The sequence below is a fragment of the Catharus ustulatus genome, chromosome 25 (genome assembly GCF_009819885.2).
Source record: "Catharus ustulatus isolate bCatUst1 chromosome 25, bCatUst1.pri.v2, whole genome shotgun sequence".
Classification (NCBI taxonomy): domain Eukaryota; kingdom Metazoa; phylum Chordata; class Aves; order Passeriformes; family Turdidae; genus Catharus; species Catharus ustulatus.
The window spans coordinates 4,504,805-4,526,527 of record NC_046245.1 but is presented as its reverse complement, the minus strand read 5'-3'; the positions used below and the strand labels follow the sequence as shown (position 1 = coordinate 4,526,527).

At 44.6% G+C, this 21,723-nt stretch overlaps 1 protein-coding gene across 1 annotated transcript; it reads left to right on the top strand.

Moving 5' to 3' along the window:
- Positions 1-587: 587 nt before the first annotated feature.
- CSDE1 (cold shock domain containing E1) lies at positions 588-21,723 on the top strand. Its single transcript, XM_033080008.1, has 20 exons — positions 588-695; positions 4,064-4,499; positions 7,705-7,903; positions 8,449-8,558; positions 8,892-8,984; positions 9,484-9,581; positions 9,730-9,811; positions 10,143-10,271; positions 10,441-10,566; positions 11,270-11,482; positions 13,126-13,266; positions 13,354-13,512; positions 14,075-14,179; positions 14,938-15,113; positions 15,512-15,624; positions 16,940-17,059; positions 17,248-17,426; positions 18,361-18,524; positions 19,581-19,713; positions 20,304-21,723. Exons 3-20 carry the CDS (start codon positions 7,705-7,707, stop codon positions 20,349-20,351), a joined length of 2,388 nt encoding a protein of 795 aa, XP_032935899.1. The 5' UTR covers positions 588-695; positions 4,064-4,499; the 3' UTR covers positions 20,352-21,723.

The window sequence follows — 21,723 nt, the reverse complement described above, 5'->3', positions numbered from 1 at the left end:
TGGAAACCACACTGGAGCTTCAGGGCTGGAAATGCTCCGCCTTGTCCGCAAAACGTCTGCCCCGATCCTTCCCCCCTCAGCTCTGGGGCCTTCAGCGGGCGCAGCCTCGTGTCGGTCCCTCGAGCTCTGCCTGCCCAGCCCCGAGGCGGCCGCACAGGCCGCGGCTTCCTGAGGGCCTGGAGCTGCCCTGGGCCGGGCCGAGCTCTCCCTCCCTCAGCCGGGGTTTGCTCTCTCCCCTCAGCCGGGTCGATCTGTCCGCTCAGCCGAGGCTCTCCCACTCTCCCCTCAGCCGGGGTTTCCTCTCTCTCTCTCTCTTCCCCCTCAGCCGTTTCTCCTCTCAGCCGGGGCTCTGTGCCCTCACTCGGGGCTCTGCTCCCTCAGCCGGATTCTCTCCCCTCACTGATTTCTCTCCCTCCACGGGTTTCTCTCCCCTCACTCGTTTCCCCCTCCCTAGGCCGCAAGGGGGCGCTGTCCCCCAGGCGCGCGCCCGCTGCCCCCCCTCCCTTGTCCCCCCCCCAATCCCCTCTGGCGCGTGCCCGCGAGCGCCACCCGCCGGGCTCCGGGCGCGCACGCGCGGCCCCGCCCCTTCCCCCCCCGTCCGCGGGCGGCTCTCGCGAGAGCGCCGTGATTTCTCTCCTACGTGCCGTGCCGTGCTGCTCATGGCGGCGCTGGAGCGGGGGCGCTGAGCTGTTGGGGTGAGTGCGGGCCGGACGCCGCCGCCACCCTCGCCCGCCCCGGCGGGCTCCGGGCGCCGCGGGACCCGCGCCCGCGCATCTCCACCCTCACCGGGGCCGGCGCCGGGAGCCTCGCCGGGGTTGCGCGCGGGGTGGGGGGGGTGGTTGGGGGGTGCGGCCTACTAGGCCGGCGGTGCGGGGATGGAGCGGCGGCCGCGGGGCGCGGGGTGCGCGCTGCGCTCCGCGGGGCTCCGGGGGCGGCGGCGCCGAGGCCGCGCTGAGACCGGCCGAACCGGGAGCCGCCGGGGCTCGCGGGCCGCGCCGGGAGGGGGCGGCGCCGCGGGGGCTCCGGGCCCCGGCGGGCGGTGGGGCCGTGCGGGCGGAGGGGCGGCGGCGGCTCCCGGCGTGCCGCGCGCGGCCCCGCCCGGCGCAGCGCGGCCGCGGCCCTTTGTGTGCGGGGAGCGGCCGCCATCGCCCCCCTTTGTGTGCGGGGCGGGCGCTCCCCCCGGCCCGTCCTGCCCGCACGGCCCTGGCGCTGTCACCGGCCGGAGCCGCCCGCCCCCGCGCACGGCGGCCCCGCTGGCGGCGGCCCCGGCGCCGCCCCTCGGCGCGGCCGCCCCTCGCTCCGCCGCCTCCATCTTGGTGCAGCGCAGCGAGCGGGGCCGCGGGAGGGACCGGGCCTGGGCAGCTCCGGCGCTCCGGGGCCGCTTTTCTGCTGTCCGCACCCCTACCCAGCGCAGGGTTCGTCTCCGCACCGCACAACCCTTAAAAAAATCCGGATATTTCTTTTAGCGATTTATTTGGTTTTTTTCTCCATACATTCTTTACAGATGTCCTTGGCAGTTCTTTAGTTCTTTTTCCCCCCATATATGTGTTTTTTCCTGACACGGAAAGGACTTCATTGCTCTGCTGGTGGCTCGTCTCAGAGCTGCCTCGTCCTGGCTGGGGTGCCCAGGAGCCAGTGCTTAGTGCTGCTGTCCAATATCCATCTGAAAAGAGATGGAGGAGCCTGATCTCCACGGATCTGTGTTGTGTGTGGACACTGAAAAGACGAAGTTTTATCTTTATTAAATTGTACCTTGGTCACATCATGGAGGGCTGTTTCTGGAAGCACATGCTCTGATCCACAGAATGCATGTCCTTGCAGTTGCCTGTTTTTGTGAAGAAAATGGGAAGCAGAACAATGCTGTCATCGGGCAGCTTCCATGTGGGGCTCTGGGTCCTTTCTGGCTGTGAACAGCTTCATGTGACCTGCTGTCATTTAGCAGGACCTGCACAGGAAAGACTTTAAGAGCAGGGCCCAGCTCTCCCCTGTCTTTGCATTAAACCTTTCAGCTGTAAATACACAAATGCAGAAGCAGTGAGACTTGGGGGCTGGGCAGCTGCTCAGGGTGTTTACCATTTGGAGGAGTATTTATAGTAGCTGAATTAAAAAGTAAAGAATTTGAGGCAGATGAGCATAGTGAGATTTCTTTTTGCCTGAGTTATGCTTGCCTGATGACTTTTTTTTTTTTAACAATTAAAGTGTAGTAAATCCATCTTGTTATCAAATCATACTGCTGGGTTTTAATGGGAAGGTTTATGCCTTTACTCCATGACTGATAAAATTAGCTTTAGTCTTATTTGATCAGATGAGGCGTTTTGATTATTAAATTAAAAAGTGATATATTTTACAGCCAGAAAAATGATAAATGTAATATGATATGAGTTACATTTCTAGGAGAGCTCTAATAATATCGGTCTAATTAAATGTGAGAGAAGTACGTGAGAAGATTCCAAGTGTGTCTGTGCAGTTCCTGGGATGCAATGTGCTCATTTGAGAGCTGAAATGCTGCCCCAAAATAACATTGTCCTGAAAGAGTTTGTGGTAACAGTTGCCCCAGTGTAATGCTGAGGTGAGGGAAAAGCAGTGATACTGTTATCTTTACAACAGCTTTGTGCTTTCTGATTTATTGTATTTTATAATGAATCTTTCAGTGCAAACCTTTCACACCAGATTTGAAGAGCCCTCACCCAGTTTATTTAATGTATTTCACGTGTGTTTAATGGTGTGAGAGGAAGGCTCATTTCAGCTGAAAATTCTCAGTGGTGGTTGAAGGAGATGTTTCTGCTGAGGGAAATCACTGAAATACAAACTTCTGTAAAACTGGAGATGAGTTTGCACATTTGGGGTTCTTGCAATAGCTGCCTTCGCTCAGCATTTTCACTGGGGTGAGGGTGAGAGTTTGAAGTGTCTCTGCATGCAAGTTTCAGTCACTTAAACTGACTCAAATCACCAGAGGGAATTCAAAGATCATACAAGTTGGGAAATTCACTTTCCTGCTACCCTGGAGAAATAGGCTTTGTCCATATGTTTTCTCTTGGTGTGGGATTTGTGGAATGATTTGGGGAAGAGTTGTGCTCTGATGCTTCATACCTTTAGATTACTGCAGAGCTGCAGTGTATCTGGGAGCTCAGAGCTCTGCTGCTTCTCACTCCCTTTTGTCCATAAAAATATCCTCCCTCTTCTTTCCTATCTACTAAGTAAGCAGCAAACTCAAAACTTGATTTCTTCTCAAGGAAGGCTTCTATTTCTGTAAGGTTTTGTTTTGTGTGGTAGATGGCAGTTTGGCTGAAACTGCTTTTCTCATGAAAAACAAAGTGGCACTGGAAAACTTTAGGAGGGAATTAATTGCTAATTAGTTATTGGTGCAGAAAGGCTTCTCTCACATGTAATCAACATTTTACAAAAACTGTTCCAGAAGTCCAGAGAATGGCTCTGTGTTATTTTACATGATGTGTCTGTACACATAATTGAGAAGTTTAATTTTTATACAATTCTAAATGTGCTTCAGGTATCACTAATTATTAATTTAACCTTTGAAACAGAAGTAATCAGGAAATTTTAATTCCCAATTCCAATACATCCCATTGCTCCTCTGAGGATCTGTGTGAGCACTTAGATAAATTATGGCATAATTTATTAAGCATCCATATAAAGTTATTGATAGGAGGACTAAGGCTTGCTGATGGGTCAAATATTAATGATGAAAATGAAGTTGCCATTTTATTTTAATGGTACACCCTGGGACCTTCCCTGAGATGCCTAAGTATGTCTGAAGAGTTCAAAATTGAAATTACCATCTGAAATTACTGGCTTGCAGTCTGCCAGTCTTTTGGAAAACAAAACTGGGGGTGGGAATGCCAAATACATCTGTAAAACAGCTTTTCCTAACGTGGATTAAACCTTCTGTATTAAGGCAGAGGAAATGCACTTGTTATTAGTAAGACCTAGGGGGGTTTGGAAGTAGATGATCTTTAAGGTCTCTTGCAGACCAATCCATTCTGTGATTTGATGAGAATTTCCTTCAAAGTGATACTCACTGTGTGTGTTTCTCTCCTTTCTCCAGTATGAAGTGGAACAGAACAGAATTTACCACCTGAAACTGCTGCTTCAAGTTCAGATCAGGAAAAGAATATAAGTATACCACATTGTAACAACACAAGACCAAAGAAGAGGCAACTTACACTGAAGAAGATACAAGGCTTGATCTGAAACAAGAAGTTTGTGCCTACTCAACAGCTTCAAAAGAGCACGTCCCGACGCTGCTATAGTAGTCTTTGTTTTCTCCAGTGCTGTAGTGAAACTGCCCAGGGCAGCAGCACTTGTATTCTCTAGAGCTTGATAGATCACCTTCTTTTGCTATCTTTTTCTTTCTCTTTTTGTCTCTCTTCCTTTTGTTCCCTTTTTTAAAAAAATAGCAGTCTTCATCCTTAGAAACTTGTGCTGAAACAGAAGAATCGGCAAATACTACTGAAAGTGCAATATTTGAATATCACTGCGAGGTTGGTGCTCATGGTGGACAAAGAGTTACATGTGTATTATGAACTTGCTTCTTACTAACTTTTTAAGAGAAAGGAGTGGGGCTGGTTAGTTTTTTCTAATAGTTCTTGATAATAGAGTCAATGAATAGTGAGGCCCTGGCACAGGGTACCCAGAGCAGCTGTGACTGCCCCTGGATCCCTGGAAGTGTCCAGGGCCAGGTTGGACAGGGCTTGGAGCCACCTGGGATAGTGGAATGTGTCCCTGCCCATGGCTGGGGGTGGAACTGGATGATCTTAAAAGGCCCCTTCCCACCCAAACCATTCAGTGGTTCCATGACTTTGCTGTTATGTTAATTTAGTATGGTGAATTCACAGTGTGGTTCTGTTTAACAATACTTAAAACCCTTGAGAGCTGATTATTGGTGCTTCACTCTTCTAGTAACAGTAGGTTTGTGGTTCCAGTCCCTTTTTTCAAATTTTCTTTAGTCTTTTAATCTTACAACATAGGTATTTTTTTTCTTCCTCTGAATACTTCTTTTGGTGGGGTTAATAGTTCAGATTCCTGTTATAACTTGTAGGAATTTGACAATTATCTGGACAAGATGCTGATACAGTATAGTATCTTTGTACAGCAAATTTTAGTGCCACCTGAGGAATCTTTTGTTTGAAGTGAAGGTATCAGGCTTTAGAGGACTGATGAGGAGTTCTTAGTGCTGTGCTGCTAATGCTCTTATAAACACAAACACTTCAAATGATGTCATACAGTGGTAGCCTGAGCAGGAGGTGAAGCACTGTGGCTTTCTAACCCTAAGAGGGGCTATTCTGAGCTAAATGTTAAGCTAGATTTTTGTCATTTTCTCTCTCTGATTACCTTTAGTTCATGTTTGAGGCAGTGTGTCTGTTTGTTGCTTCCCTTGTATCAGAAGTGAGGTGGCCATTTGGTGACTCACAGAAGCCTTAGGCAGGCTCATTCCAGCTTCCAGAATGGGTTAATGCTCTGGCCTGTAATTCTCTAGGGAGAAGGTATAATAACATATCATTTTCCCTTCCCCCAGCCACCCTACTTGCAGGACCAGTTTATTTTTGAAAAGTATTTTAAACTCTAAGATAGCTTAAAACACTCCAACTGTTGTGTTCCCACAAGGAGATTTTCTTGTGTGGAGTGTCCTGGCGTTGCCTTCCTCAAAAGATGAGCATTGTTATCTTGGGATGATGCTGACAGGAACTAGTCAGTAAGTCTTAGCAGCTTTATCAAGTGCTTTTTGTAAAATACTCAGAGAAAATGTGTCCTTTAAACATAATCCAGTGCATTTAAAAAATGTGACTGCTGTGACTTTTGTCTTTTGAGCAGCTTAGGCTGGACAGGAGGGGAAAAAGATCTTTGAGGCAACAGTTACCACAGGAAGGTGATGGAACTGCTGTCCTGGGAGTCTCCAGGACTCAGCTGGACAAAGCCATGGCTGCTTTTGTTGGCAAGAGGCCTTTGAGGAGGGATGGGCTGGAGCTCTCTGTTTGTCTCTAAGGGGTTCATGTTCCTGATCCTTTATTTTCTGGCATGGCAGTATTTCATGGCTTGAACATGTTAAGGATATTGATTTATGCCACTTACTGCAGGTTGGTTGGGAAAGGATAAGAGGGCAGCATTGATTAAAACTAAGAGATTGTTACCAATTTGTAGTAGAGAGAAAAGAGCTGTAGAGCAAGGAAATAAGCAGTGCATGTTACAGAACTGATATCACAGATTTAGCAGCTCAGTGAATTCTTAAAGAGCCTGTACTGTGCAAGTGCTGACCAGTGCTGTGGGGTGGAGACCATTACACAGTGTCCTGGGATTCCTGGGATCCTTTTGCCCCTGCAAATCACTCCCCCATCTTCTGTTATTTGTGTTTTCTTCATCTGCATGTATCCCATGTGGGTCTCAACCAGAAGGTGGTGGTCAGAATACTATCAATCTTTATTTAGTGTTCTTGTTTCCAATTTCTTTTTTTAAGGTCTCCAAGACCAAAGATTTCTGCCCAAGAACTCCACAGCAGATGTTTCTTGGTGCTCCTTGATCACTTTTAAACTGATTTCCAAACAGCACAGTAAGAATACTGTGCCTTCTAATACACTGAGTAACTCCCTGGCTGTGTTAGAGTGAGAAACATGACCCTTTTACGAGTTGCTCAGGTGTCTTTTATCTCCACTAAACACATTGCTGAGTAATTTTTAATCTCTCTGCTTGTTGCAGCAAGAAAGCAGAGAACTGATACAATCTCACTCTGTTTCCAAATTAAAACCTCTGAAAAGTAACAGTTCTGTGTATTTGAAGATGCATATTGACTGTGTGGAGGGAAGAGGATTGCTTCAGTTGTCTCTCTTGAATTGCAGTGTTTAGTGAGGGGGAATAGATCTCAACTGATTTAATTGCTAACCAGTAAGTCAAAGTGCCCTGCTTTAAAAAGGAGACATGTACATCAGAAGAGCCAATGAGTTGGTAAAGGGAGTGGGAATGTTTCAAGGGTGAATCTGACTTGAAAAGAAAAAACAACCCCTAAAATGTTTTAATAGATGTAATTTAATTTAGCGGTTCATTACACCTTTAGTGCTGTTTTCAAATTTTCCATGTCTTTCTAGCACTTGAGCTTCTATGCCACAGGAATGTTAAATTCTGATTATTAATTCCATAACTGTGCAAAACCTTTTAATTACTTAATACCATTTTTTAGTGTGAAGGACTGAACACATGAACTAGTGAGAAACTATGCAGGGATTTGAACCTAATGGTGTTGATTCAGAACTGTTGCATTTTCCTAATCACCTGTTTAATTTGCAAGAACAGATATTTCAGATGTTTTCAGGCTTTGGTGTGAAACAGTGAATGTGGGAGTACTTTGAGGTGTAATACTTGAAGAATGCCAGAAGTCTGTTTTGTTCTAAGCAAGCTTAGTTTTGGTGTTACAGTTCTGGCTTGTTTTATAAATATATTGCCTGTATAAATTTTAAGGATTACTGTGTTAAAAAAGCTCAACTCTTTTGGTGGTTTTACTCTGAGTAAAACTTAAAACACATTTTAGGAACGTGTCAGTAGCTTAGAGGAGTTACTGTGTTGTGGGATGTGAAGGAAGGAAGCTGTTCATTCCTTTTACAGTGAACAATTGTGAACATTTCTGTAAAAACGTTGCTTTTACAATTTCACACGTGTGATATTCAGCACTGTTCACTGCCTGTGCTTTGTGTGGCCCAGATGAGCTTTGATCCAAACCTGCTCCACAACAATGGACACAACGGGTACCCCAATGGTACTTCGGCAGCGCTGCGCGAGACCGGCGTCATCGAGAAGCTGCTGACCTCGTACGGCTTCATCCAGTGCTCGGAGCGGCAGGCCCGGCTCTTCTTCCACTGCTCCCAGTACAACGGCAACCTGCAGGAGCTCAAAGTAGGAGGTACCTGAGCTTAGGGACCTGCAGCACTGTCACTTGGCTGGAAGCACCCTCTGCTGCTTCTGGGGCTGAAGCAGTGAATGGCGCTTTGTGCAGCTTTGTGGTACAGCGAAAGGAAAGGTGTAGTGTGAGGTCAGACTTGTCTGAGGCAGGTGCTCACACTGTGAAATTCCCCCAGTTTCTTTGTTTAGAATTAGTTTGAGGATGGCCAAGTGTTTTTTAGCATGAGGTGGCTGCAACTTCATACTGGTGATTACAGTGAGAGTGAAGTTTCTGAACTGTCTCATGGCCTTTGTGTTGTCTGAACTTCAGTGTGGGAGGGAATTACTGTGGAATTGCACCAGAATAGTTCATTGCCAACAGTAGACAAGCAGAACAACCAGAAAAAATTTGCAAATTATATGTCCTTGGTAACAAAAGGACCTGGGTTCTACTTGGTTGTGTTTGGCTACAAGCAGTGAATTAAACTCAGCCATTTAGTGATTTTTGTAAAAACCCCCATCCCAGACAGAAGTGTGACAGCATTGCAATGTTTGATTGCCTTGCAGATGATGTTGAGTTTGAAGTGTCCTCTGATCGCCGAACTGGAAAACCCATTGCTATTAAATTGGTGAAGATAAAGCCAGAAATATTACCTGAAGAACGAATAAATGGACAAGTTAGTGCCTGTTTTCTATACCTGCATCATTTCCATCCTTTACTCCAGTACAGAAAACTGGGTTAATTTAGCATGGATATTAACTACCTTCAGTATAGTTACACTGAAATACATTTCAGTGTTCTCTGGTGAAAATTCAGAGGTTCAGTTTGAGCTCTTACTTGGCTCCAAACACTTCTTAGAACCAAGAGGGGTTCTGTGAGATTGAGAAGTTGCAGTGTGGCATTCCCTGCTGAGTGTGTAGTAGAGGATACTGAGATTCATTTTGTGTACAACAATGCCACTCCTGAAATGACTAGCAATGGATTTTTTTTTTTTTTTTTTGACTGGTAGGTTGTGTGTGCTGTTCCTCACAATTTAGAGAGTAAATCTCCAGCTGCCCCGGGTCAAAGTCCAACAGGGAGTGTTTGCTACGAACGTAATGGGGTAAAGCTTGCGTATTTTACTTGAACTCTTCACTGATCCATCTCTGTGGTCTATGAGAAAAAAAAAAAACAACAACAAAAAAGCAGTTTAATGTAGACAATTGACACTGCACTGAACTGTGCAGGTTTTGGCAAAAAAAAAAAAAAAAGCATGCTTTGGTAATTACTACAAAAATAATGTTATTTAGACAGTTTGCTTGCTTACATCTGTGGAGAACTTCCTAGAGCCAAACAGTTCTCTTGTAAACTTGATGGAGTTCATGTATCCTTGTCTTGAACTTTTAATGTTTAGAAATTGGCCTTTAAAGATGGTCATGTACAAAACCTTTCAACTTAAGCTGCTTGTTACATACTCACCAAAACAGCACGATGGAAAAAGAATGTTCTGCATGCCATGTTTATTATTGTTGATTTTCTCACTAAATTAAAGCAGATGTTGTGTTAATCTTTGAAACAACTGTTCTGCAAATAAAGTAACTGTAATTAATGTTAATTTACAGGAAGTATTTTACCTGACTTACACCCCAGAGGATGTTGAAGGAAATGTACAGCTGGAAACAGGAGATAAAATAAACTTTATAATTGATACAAATAAACAGTAAGTTGGTATTGCTTTTCTGGCTTCATATTTTGTTTTAGTAGTCAGGCAGAATTTACACCTATTCCAAGAACTATTATGTGAAATACAGTCTTAATTTTTGTTTCAGTTTTGAGTTTACATTTGTGTTTTTTTTAATTTTCTCTAGTACTGGTGCTGTAAGTGCTCGTAACATTATGCTATTAAAAAAGAAACAAGCCCGCTGTCAAGGAGTAGTCTGTGCCATGAAAGTAAGTGATTTGAAGTTTCATTTGAAAATGAAATGCTATTCTGAAGAGTGCTGTTCAAAATTGAAGTTGTTAAGAGCTGTTAACAGCTTGGGCTGTGGGTGTAAATTGTCTAAAATGGTTTCAGCAGCTCATCTTTGATACTAATGCTCTTTTTAACAAGGAAAGTTCCATTTATTTCTGTTTATATATTTCTTGTGGCAGTCAGCTGTGTACACCTGGAAGTGCTGTGCTGGCATTCCGAGTCTGTTTTGTGTTTAACAGAATCTGTTAAATGATTTCTTGGATGTTCTGATCATAGACAATTAAACACTTCTTTTTTTTCTGTTCACAGGAAGCCTTTGGATTTATTGAGAGAGGTGATGTCGTGAAGGAGATATTCTTTCATTATAGTGAATTTAAAGGTGACCTAGAAACCTTACAGCCTGGTGATGATGTGGAGTTTACAATCAAAGACAGAAATGTAAGACGAAATCCAGTAAAACGGAAGCCAAGGTCCTGGGGAATAACTGCACAGCTCTCTGCTTTCCCCAACTTTAAAAAAGGGGGGAGGAGGTTCATTAAGGTTCATTGGGAAATGGCTGTTGTGTTCTCTCTTCTCTTTGGGTGTTTGACTGATTTTGTGCTCTTAGGGTAAAGAAGTTGCAACAGATGTTAGACTGCTGCCTCAAGGAACTGTCATTTTTGAAGATATCAGCATTGAACATTTTGAAGGAACTGTAACCAAAGTAATTCCAAAAGTACCCAGCAAAAACCAGGTAAATTTCAGTAGTTAAATAAATTTCTGTAATGCTGGTTTGATTGTATTAATTCCAGTCAGTTGTTCCCATTTCCCAGTACCTGCTTGCTGCATAAGCATCATGTCAGAGTAAAGATTTACTCTTTTCTTAATTTCAAATCCAAGGAGGAAGAGTTAGGATAGGTGTCAGGATGGAGTGTGTTTTCTCTAATGTTTCAGATTCTTGCTCTAAATCTTTCTGGAGTTAGAAAGCAAAAGACCAGGAAAAATGGAAAAATATTTGCTGGGATAAGCCTGATCTGTGGATTCTTGTGAGCATTAACAGTTCATGAGGCTTTTGGGCTTTTTGTTTGACTTGGAGGAGTGTTCAGAGCACTTCCAACAAGGTTTTAGATGAGTCTGTTACTGTGGGAGTGTTTGGTGTGTTTTGAAGATTTAGTAGGAGCGAGCTTGCCTTTTAGAAGTGTTGTGAATATGGTTATAAACTTCATTCTTGAAATAGAGAGAATTCTTTTGGCCAGGACATGGCTGGGGCTTAAAAAAAACCTTCAAACCAACCAAGAGCTCCAAAAGCCACCTTGCATTGGGCAAGTTCCAGGTGAGGAGTGGTGGAAATGGAGCAGAGCCTGAGCCCAGCAGGATTTGGCAGGAAGCCTTGAGCCTTGGCAGCTGTGCTGAGCCTTGCAGGTGAACTCAGCTTTCCTTGGCTTTTGTGTCCCCAGAGCGATCCGTTACCTGGCCGCATCAAAGTGGACTTTGTGATTCCTAAAGAGCTTCCCTTTGGAGACAAGGACACCAAATCCAAGGTGACCTTGCTGGAGAGTGACCACGTTCGGTTCAACATTTCCACGGACAGGCGCGACAAACTGGAACGCGCCACCAACATCGAGGTTCTCCCCAACACCTTCCAGTTTACCAATGAAACCAGAGAAATGGCAAGTATCCATCTCTGAACATTTCTAATTCTTGAGAAGTGAAAGTAAAACATGAGTTGGGGGCTCTCTCCTACAATAGATACAAAAATCACTCATGTCTTGCGTTGTTTGCTCTGAAATCCAGCTTGGATCTGCAGTGCAAGCAAAGGAGAAAATTCAGAATTAATGCTCTGCATCTTTGCCTTAAAAGGATAAAATCTGAACTATTTTTAAACATCTAAATGAAATTATATTAAGAAATTGGACCTTAACTGCCCCTCTTGAATAGGATTGCTGGCTGGTTGTAGCAGACAGAAGTAATGTAGTCTTGAACTGACAGTTTTAAATTCATATACTTGAGTCTAGAGAGTTAACTACTCACCTTCCTTAGGAAAACTGGAAGACCCTGGGACTGCCCTGGTTCAGGTAGTGAAAAGTGTAAATTGGAGGAGGGACTGTGAGCAGCTTTTGTATTTCAAGTTTTTTGGCCAATGTCTATTTGAGGGTCAAGCAGAAGGATGGTAAAGAGCAAAGTTCTCAGTACAAGAAACTCTTTGTGGATTACAGGGACTAAGATGGATGTGCTAATGAGTATTACAGAATATCTTTCATTCCTGTAACTTGGAATGTTGGTTCTGTTCCAGCTAGACTGCAACTTTGCTTTCCTTTGCAGTTCGGAACTCAGTTACAGTGTTGTCACATCAGTGTGCTGTGAATTATTGTTGCTTGGCTTTAAAAACACCCTGAGTTTTGACTTCAGCCTTTGAGATTTTGTGTTTCTACCTTACACACTTCCTGTATTTCTGCTCCTGCCTGAGTTGAGCTGTCATGGGGGTGATAAGTGCTGGCACCTTCTAGGAAGGTTGCCTGGTTTGCTGGAGTTTGTGAAAGCTGTTTGAGAGAAGAATGTTCCTAAAGGTGGAAGGTACCTTTGCACTGTCATTCAGATCCTCTGAGCTTGTCCAAAATTTGCTAAACTCTGTATTAACTGGGTTGAAGACAATATGTTAATGAATTCTACCTTAATTCTGGCAGGATCTGGTACTAGGATTTGGGTTTTTGTCAGTATGTTCTGTTTATCACTCAGCATTCCACTTCTAGTGGTTATCAGGAAGGCTGCTGAACTCCTGTGTCACGTGGGAGTGTGTTCCCAAAACACAACCCCGGGGGTTTGGGAGTCCTGTTTAACAGCTTCTTTATCATCCCTTCATGTGTGACTGGAAATCTGATGGTTTTTCTCTTAAATGTCCTTCTGAACACTGATTCTATTTCCTGTTTTTATAAATGGTTGCACATTGAGTGTGTATTTGTGTGTTTTATGTGCTCCTGTAGATGATCCAGTGTTTGTAGGGCTGCCCCATTGTGTTCCCTGTGTGGTGGTACTGGCAAGTTCTTTAACTTCAGTCCTTGGTAGTGGCTTAAATTCATATTTTCCATTTCACTCTTCATCATGAGTGCAACTTCTGCAATGACGTGGGAAGAACTTGTGTGCATTTCAGGCTGACCAGAGCTGTGAGCACCAGGGTTTGCAGGGAAGGACAGTGCTTAAACCAAGTGTTGTCCCAGGATTCAGCCCTTCCTGCCAACTCCTGACACATGGAGCAGCTGCAACCAGATGTCACACACCAGGGATTAAACTGTAATTGTTGGTTTGGCTGTTCCAGGGTGTGATTGCAGCAATGAGGGATGGCTTTGGCTTCATTAAGTGTGTGGACAGGGATGCTCGGATGTTCTTCCACTTCAGTGAGATCATGGATGGAAATCAGCTCCATATTTCTGATGAAGTAGAGTTCACCGTCGTTCCTGTAAGTGGGATTAAAATTCCAATAAAATCTCAGCATTTAAAGAAGCGATGCACAGTCTGTCTATAACCTGCTGGATTTCTTTTCCAGGATATGCTGTCTGCCCAAAGGAACCATGCCATAAGGATTAAAAAGCTTCCCAAGGGCACAGTTTCCTTCCACACCCAGTCAGAACATCGCTTTGTGGGCACTATAGACAAAGAAGCCACTCCAGCCAAAGCCACTAGCCCAAATAAAGGCAAAGAGAAGGTAATGCTGCTCTTCTGCTTGTGAATATCTGTTCTGCATTCCTGCCATTGCAGGCTGAGGCTGCTTCCTTAAATCTCTAACTCAGCTGGGTTTGAGGCACTGTTCATTCTGTATAAATGTGAACTACAGCTGATGAGAGCAGTCAGTGAGAACTAACTGCTCTGAACAAGATAATAAAAGTGTTGTTAATAATCATTAATGGTCATATTGAGGATAATTTGCAGGAAATTGATGGGGAGTTTCTTTCCACCTCTCAGAACACAAGATTCTAGATGGAGTTATTTAGGTTTCATGGGAAGAACCTCTTACTGTTTTGTTACAGTTTTAAATAATGCCAAAATACTTAAGTTCCAAGAAATACTTCCTGGAACTGATGGCAATTCTTTCATTGCCTTTTAAAATATTGTCTGGCATCATTTAAAGCTCCTTACCCAGTGTGTGATGGTGTTTTTGAGCAGTTCTTGTAAAGCCACTGAGACTCCAATGAGCAGTGCTTGAACTGTGTGTAGGAAACTGTTCCTAAAGAGACACTGATTGCTGAATTCTGATCTCTTGTTTGCAGGAAGCTGAGGATGGAATAATTGTGTATGATGACTGTGGAGTAAAACTGACCATTCCTTACCAGGCCAAGGATGTGGAAGGATCTAATCCCCAGATAGGAGATAAGGCAAGAGAATTAAGTGTAATATTGGGAGATGCTGTTCTGGGCATGGTGGGGTGTGAGTTTCTCTTTGTCTTTACTTGGAACAAATGGAGACAAGGCATCTGTGTAATATCATCTGGAATGTTGTGTTTAAATGAGTCAGTCTTCTGAAGTAAGAAATACTCTACAACCTGGTGATACATAGATGGAAATAGTGTCTTACTGTGTAAATGATGCTTTTTAAACAAAGAATTTTTGTCATTAAGAGGACACTGCTTGTCAAGAGGAAATTAATTAACATAGAGACTAAGATGGATGTTGAAGAGGGAGAATATTCCCTCATGAGTATATTAGCCTGAGAGACAATGGAAAGGGAAAAAACATGGAGATCAGGAAGAGCAACAAAACCCTCAGGGGCCCTTAGTTACTGGTTATCATCTCTGAAAACTGAAACAAGGAGAGAAGTGAGGCACATCCCACTGTGAGCAGTGTAGGGAAAGAGTGATCCCCATGGACAGAAAGGTTCTCATGTTAAAGGGGTGAAAAGCTGAGTGCTGGAGGCTGCCTTGCCTTGCAGGTATCCCAGGTGTGGTGCTGCCCCCTGGAATGTAGGAAATGTCAGTGACTGATGTGACTGTGGGAAAGTAGTGACTAGGAAATTACCTTCCTGGAGAGCCCAGGTGCTGCTGCAGAGCTACACAGCTTCAAAATCAGTTTTCTGTAGGTGGTTGTGATTTTCTTTGTGTTTTTCTGTGTGGTATTGATTGCCATGTCTCTGCCAGGTTGAGTTCTGTGTGTGTGAAGTGAAGAGGACCGGACTGCAGACGGCTGTTTCTGTCAGGATGCTGGGACGCAACTACAGCTCCAAGAGACTCTTGGGTTATGTGGCAGCCCTGAAAGATAACTTTGGGTTTATTGAAACAGCCAATCATGATAAGGAGATCTTCTTCCACTACAGGTGAGTGACAGTTTTATTATTTGTGTGTCTGTTTGAGGGGAGTGGGAGGGCATGGAGTTTTGTTGGATTGAATGTTAAAGCCATTTGCACTTTACACACACACAGAATATATCTATTTATCTATCTGTCTATATATATATGCTTAGATAGCTACAGTTTTATTTATCATCTTTACCTGACTGGTTCAGGCTCTTCTGTTAGTCAGCAGTCCTGGTGTTCTGTTCAGGCCAAAAAATCCAGTTGTGTTGTGTATTTGAAATGCTTCACTTTCCTGAATGGAGATTCCTTGGGAAGTGATGAGGATTTTAAATAATTTCTGATAACTTATGTGGATGTTGGGTGAGCATCACTATTGTCATGTAAATAAAGGAAAACTGTTTATCATTCTGTTCCTATAGTGAATATTGTGGTGATATTGATAGCCTGGAACTTGGAGACACTGTGGAATACAGCTTGTCAAAAGGCAAAGGAAACAAAGTTAGTGCAGAGAAAGTAAACAAAACACATGCAGGTAAGGCTGTGCCTGGTGTTTTCTGCCTGCAGGGCTCTCAGTGTGTACTGAGGGGTAAAGTTTGTTAATGATTGTCCTGGTTTGGAGGACAGGTGCTTGCTAAGAAAGGCAGGAACCTCTCTTTGAAATGGAGAATGTAAACCCCCTCCCTCCAAATTATTATAATTTTGAAATCAAGGGGCTCTCAGGAAAAGGTATGGGAATTAGGAATAACAGTTCTTTACTAGGGAAATTAAAAATAGAAATACACTACAAAGAAACAAACTGCAAACCCTGACACAGTCAGAGTACAACCTGACACCCGTCAGGCAGGGTGTTGGCAGCAGTCCCATTCCATGGTGGCTGCATCCTCCTGCAGTGACAGATGTGGCTCAGTTGGAGCAGTGCTCCTGTACAAGGTGCAGTTTTCTTCTGAAGTTCCAGTGATGATGTGGAAAGGTCCGGTTTTCCTCTGGAATCCAGTGGAAAAAGAGCTACCTTGGTGTCCCATATCTCACTTTTTATCTAAGTAGGAAAGGCTTGGCTCTTCCCTCTGGCTGGAGCAACTCCCAATGGGATGCAGTAATTTTATCAGTCCCACGGTGGGACTCAATGGCCATGAGCAGAAAATTACTCCCTTGAGGAAGGATGGATTGTGAGAAGATAAAGAACAATGCCCCACCTGGTTTCAATGGATGGCCCATTAGCAGAATATCTCCCACGGAGATAAGGATCACTGCTCCACCTGGTCTCAACAGATGGTGATAGAACAGATACTTTTGGTCACATCTTGTTCTGCAACCCAGGACAATGATCCATTTTCATTTGGAGCTGAGAGCAAGAAGCTGCCCAGTGTGGGTGGTCATTGGTTCCCTGAAAGCTGCTGCCTGTGTTTGCAGAAAACAGACAAGCACAGGCCAAGAGTTCTGTGCACAGCAGCAATTCTGGGGAGCTTTAGTGTCCTCAGCCCTCCTCACTCAGGCAGAACTGCAGATCAGTACCTGCACTAATTGTGCTGTACCTCACAGGGGAAGGATTGCAGGAGCAGATGGGGGAGGGTATTTAAGGACCTGGGGCTGGGGGGAATGCATATTTCAAGATTATTGTATGATTAACATGAGAAGAGAATGCAGTGGAAGAGAAAGGAAGGAAACACTGATTTGCTTTTCAAACTTCCTGACCTTAAGTTTCTTGAGAAAAGATTTTCTACTTCCATGTATGATATGTCAGTGTGATTTTGATTCAGTGCAAAATGTTGACTCCTGGTCAGTCTGACTCGCTTATTTAAGTTTTAAAATAAACTATTAAAACATCCTGTTCTATTGTCTCTTTACAGTGAATGGTATCACTGAAGAAGCTGATCCAACTGTTTACTCTGGTAAAGTAATTCGTCCCTTGAGGAGTGTAGATCCCACACAGACAGAGTACCAGGGCATGATTGAAGTCATGGAGGATGGTAAGATTGGCTCCTTTTAATTGAGTGTAATTTCACAACTGCACAAGTTAAATGCTGTATAAATAGAGCTGTTGAAGATTTTATTCACACTACAAACTGTATCCACACTGCTAAGCTGGCTGTAATATTGGAAACCTGAAATCAGGTGGAAAAGGCTTCCCAGTTCTGTCTCATACTTTCCCCTCTAGGTGAGATGAAAGGAGAGGTCTATCCCTTTGGAATTGTTGGCATGGCAAACAAAGGTGACTGTCTGCAGAAAGGGGAGACAGTGAAGTTCCAGCTGTGTGTGCTGGGCCAGAACGGGCAGACGATGGCTGTGAACATCACCCCGTTCCGCAGGGCCACCGTGGAGTGTGTCAAGGACCAGGTGAGTGCCTGAGCACCATGGGCATGGCAGATAACTGCTCCAGCTGGCACAGAGCAGCTGAGAACCACTGCAGCACTGGAATTCAGAGAGCTGTGCCCAAACAGATGGCTCTGGACTCCAGCCCTGGGGAGCAGGCGTGGTAACCCAGGTTATGCCAGGCTCTGGTGTGACTGGAGTGAAGGGGAGTGAAACATCAGAACTGCTGGGCAGCAGATAATTCTGAAGATTTGGATTTGAGATGTCCTAGAAATTGTTCTAGCTGGTTTCTGCTGTACAGAGTGTTTAAAAAGTATTCAGAAAAACAAACAAAACATGCATGTACTTTGCTTCTGGAAGAAGCTTCTTCACAGCATTAAGCAGTCAGTGATTGCAGCTCACCTGAAATGCAAAGGCTGATCTTTGCCCTCGTTGCATCTTGGAATGATTAAAAAATTAAATGCTGCAAATGCTTTCTGTTTTCATAGATACCATGCAGCACTAATCACCAGTCATTTTTGGAGAGGCTGGATGAGTATGCCTGGCTTATACATGAGTAGAATGGAAAATAGAAGTAAATGGTTTTTTATCCCAGTGACAGGTCAAAACATGGAGTGGTTGCTGCTGTGTAACTTCAGGGTGGAGTCTCAGAGCTTGGGGCACTGCTCTTCTCTGTTTAATACAGGTTCCAGGCCTTGGGGGCAGTTTTCAGAACTTGTTGTTACAGAATTCAGGATTTAAATGTGACTTTACAATGCCAGGAAGAGTGCCTGGATTTCCAGAAGTGTTGTTTCCACACAGAATGTTTGGATCACAGCAGAAATTCCATTTCCACTTCTATAAGGCACCGTGGTTTTGAAGTTTTATTTAAAAGCAATTAAACTACAGTGATCAGTAAGTTACTGCATCTGTCTGGATGCAGAGCAAATCAGTAACCTTGTGGTGTGTTGCTTTTCAGTTTGGTTTCATTAACTATGAAGTTGGTGACAGCAAAAAGCTCTTCTTCCATGTCAAAGAAGTCCAGGATGGTGTGGAGCTCCAGGCTGGGGATGAAGTGGAGTTCTCTGTAATCCTGAACCAGCGCACAGGAAAATGCAGTGCCTGTAACGTGTGGCGTGTCTGGTGAGCTTTGGGATTGGAGGGATTGGCCCTGGCACGGTGTCTGCATCCCAGCACAGCCCTGCAGCCTGGCTCTGCCTGAGCTGGTGTTCCTGGAACAGGAGCTCTGGGTTCCAGCTGGCTCCAGGGAGAGCCACACCTGAGAGCTTCCACCTCTTTGAGGGGATGCAGTGCAGGCAGCAGCACTCTCAGCTCTTCCTAATTACAGATGGCTTGTTCTCTTCCTAGCCTATTCTTAAACTCCCCCTGTAGCAGGAATTTGGATACAACCTTGCAAGTGGAGGTTAATGATAAGGAAACTGATGGCTTTCCTGTGTGGGTGCTGGCCTCTGGCCAGCACACTCCACAGTGCTGCCACCTCTTTCTTGAGGAGCAGCTTCAATTTTTAAATAGAAAACTCATGTTTTAGAGACTCTTCTTTCTGGCATGGCATTTCTTACAAGTGATGGGTTTGGGGTTTTTTAACTTGAAGAAAATTGCAGAATTTGTATTTTGTTGTAGTTTGATATAGCACATCAGCAGTAACAGAAAGCTAATGTTCTCTGTTCCCATCATCTTCAGAGATGTTAATGCTCTGCCATGACATACTGGCAACTTGCAAGGCTTTATAATTGCAGTTAAATCACAGGATGGGTTGGGTTGGAAGGGAGCTTGAAAAACCATCTCATTCCAGCCCTGCCATGGGCAGGAGCACCTGCCACTATCCCAGCTTGCTCCAAGCCCCATCTAGCCTGGCCTTGGACACTTCCAAGGATGGGGCACCCACAGCTTCTCTGGGCAACAGAAATGTAGGAAACACTGGTTAGGTGTGCATGAGAGTAAATACAAGAGCTCTGCTCCCTAAAGGAAACCCCCTGGAGAGCACTGAGCTCCTGCTAGTGCAGAGTGCAGTGGGGACAGCGAGGTTTGGGCAGGGCCGGGCTGTCAGCCGGCTCTGCTGTCACACAGCATCGACTCTGCAGCTTTAACTGCAACAAATGGCTGTGCTCAAGGCCTGTGGAAGCCTGGGGTGCCCTGCCCAGCTGGGGCTCACCCTGCCCTGTGTGTGCTCTGTTGCAGCGAAGGCGCCAAGGCCGTGGCTGCCCCGCGCCCCGACAGACTCGTGAACCGTTTAAAGAGCATCAACCTGGACGATGCCAACGCCCCGCGGCTCACGGTGCTCCGCCAGCCCCGGGGCCCCGACAACTCAAAGGTACAGCACCAAAGCACAGGGCAGCACCTCTGCAGGGGCTGCTGGGCCAGGGAGCAGCACTGCTGGGGCCTGCTGGGCCAGGGAGCAGCACTGCTGGGGGCTGCTGGGTGAGGGTGTTTGTGCACAGTGCCCCATGTCAGGGCTGTGTGCTGTGCTTTCAGAGCAGCACACAGCAGAGGAGCAGCCCACTGCTGCCTGTGTTGGAGCCTTTCTGTCATTGTTTGTCTTGGCTGTCTTAGTTTGCTCTTCATTTGTAAACCTCAGAGGTAGCAAGTGAAGTCCATTTACCTAGACGTGGCTTTTGCACAGCGTTCTGCTACTTCCTGATAAGCAGGGGGAAAGTGTCTGGAATGTCTGGACTACAAAGAACACCCCACAGAACCTGTTTTGTTGCTGTCTCTGTTTCTGAAGACAAACATGACTAATTATAAAGGCACTGCTTGGGTGGGACACACCAGTCTCTGCCTCAAAGCCCAGTGGCAGTGCCAGGTTCACAGCTGGACTTGATGATTTGAAAACCCTTTTCCAATCTAAATAATTTCATGACTGTGTAACATTGGTGCTAAAAGTCTGTTGTGTTTTCCTTGCAGGGATTTGGTGCAGAGAGAAAGATCCGCCAGGCTGGTGTTATAGACTGATCCCAACCCCACGGCGGCGCGGGGCCGCGCGGTGGGGCTGCCGAAGGGTACTGAATATCTCCCTGTTCACCCCTTCCTCCAAATTCTCAGAAGCTATTCCACCAGTTTTAACACCTTCTCATGTTATGTTTAAAATTAAATTTACGAAACCATTTTAAATTTCTGCACAGTTGCATTCTGGAGAACTTTAAGGTGGCGCCTTATAGTATCACATTTTAGAAGCTTGTTTTGAATGGTGCATTTAACGCAACTGGTAACTGCAATCTCCATTGCCTCTGTGAGTAAACATAGACAGCTCTGCTCGGGCAGACCTTGTGGAATTCTGCACTACAGTTATTATGCTTTATCCTTGTTTTTTGGCCAAGGTTTATTATGCCTTAGTGCTCAGTTGCATTATCTTCCCAAGTGGAAGGGAAGACTCACTTCAGCTCACTCTGCTCAAATTCTGAGGAACATGTGAGGGTGGAATAAGTTCAGTTTCTATCAGATCTCCACAAACATTCAGATACCTTGAGTTGATGGCCAAATGTTACAGTGTTTTCCTAGTTCATTTAACTTGACTCCTTTAGCCAGTCCTTAGAGATCAGAAGTCTCTCCCAGGGTCGGTGGATTTTGTAGTGTTCTGGAACAGACAGTGCAGAATTTCATAAGGCTGAGGTGTGCCATCAGTGTGGTAATTTAAATATATTTAAAACAATGCACAAATCTGCTGCTGCTTAGAACACTGCAGCTTCTAAACCCAGTTTCTTTTACTGATTTAAATTTAAAAAGAAAGAAGTTGTGCCTGAAGTGGATACATTTTTTTTGTTCTTTTTGCAGCCGGCACCCAGTGTACTGTAAGAGAATAAATACTTAGGCTTTCCATAGCTGTATTGAGACTTTCATCAAGGTGAATAGTTGATGTCTGTGTGCTTTTTTTTTTTTGGTTTTTTTTTTTTGGTTTTTTTTGTTTTGTTTTGTTTTGGTTTTGTTTATTTCTTTTCTCCTCCCCTGCCCCCTCCCTCCATTTCCCCAGTCACACTTTATCAAGCAAGAAAACTGAATGATTGGTCTAAGTATTACTTTAACCAAAAAGATCAGGAGTTACTTTTTGGAATAGAGGGCAGTACTGTGGTTAGGGTTTTGTTTTGGTTTTTTTGTTTTGGTTTTCTTTTTCTTTTTTTTTTTTTTGGTTTTGTTTTGTTTTATTTTTTTTTCCAGTTTTTTTCCCCCCTCCTTTTTTTTTTGTTTTTCATGTTACCTCTATTCTCAATTTAGGGTTTTCTTCTCTGGGAGATGCATTATCTTTGTAAAACAAAACATTGCTTTCTCCAATTTTTTTTTCTGTTAATGGCAAAGAATGGAAATAGAATAAAGTTTTACTGATTTTGAA

What these genes read in the sequence shown, in the direction of transcription:
- CSDE1 (XM_033080008.1), top strand. Translation starts at nt 7,705, where the DNA reads ATGAGCTTTGATCCAAACCTGCTCCACAACAATGGACACAACGGGTAC. An exon ending in CCAATGAAACCAGAGAAATG is followed by an intron (nt 11,483 to 13,125) that starts GCAAGTATCCAT and finishes TGGCTGTTCCAG; the next exon opens with GGTGTGATTGCAGCAATGAG. An exon ending in AGTAAACAAAACACATGCAG is followed by an intron (nt 15,625 to 16,939) that starts GTAAGGCTGTGC and finishes GTCTCTTTACAG; the next exon opens with TGAATGGTATCACTGAAGAA.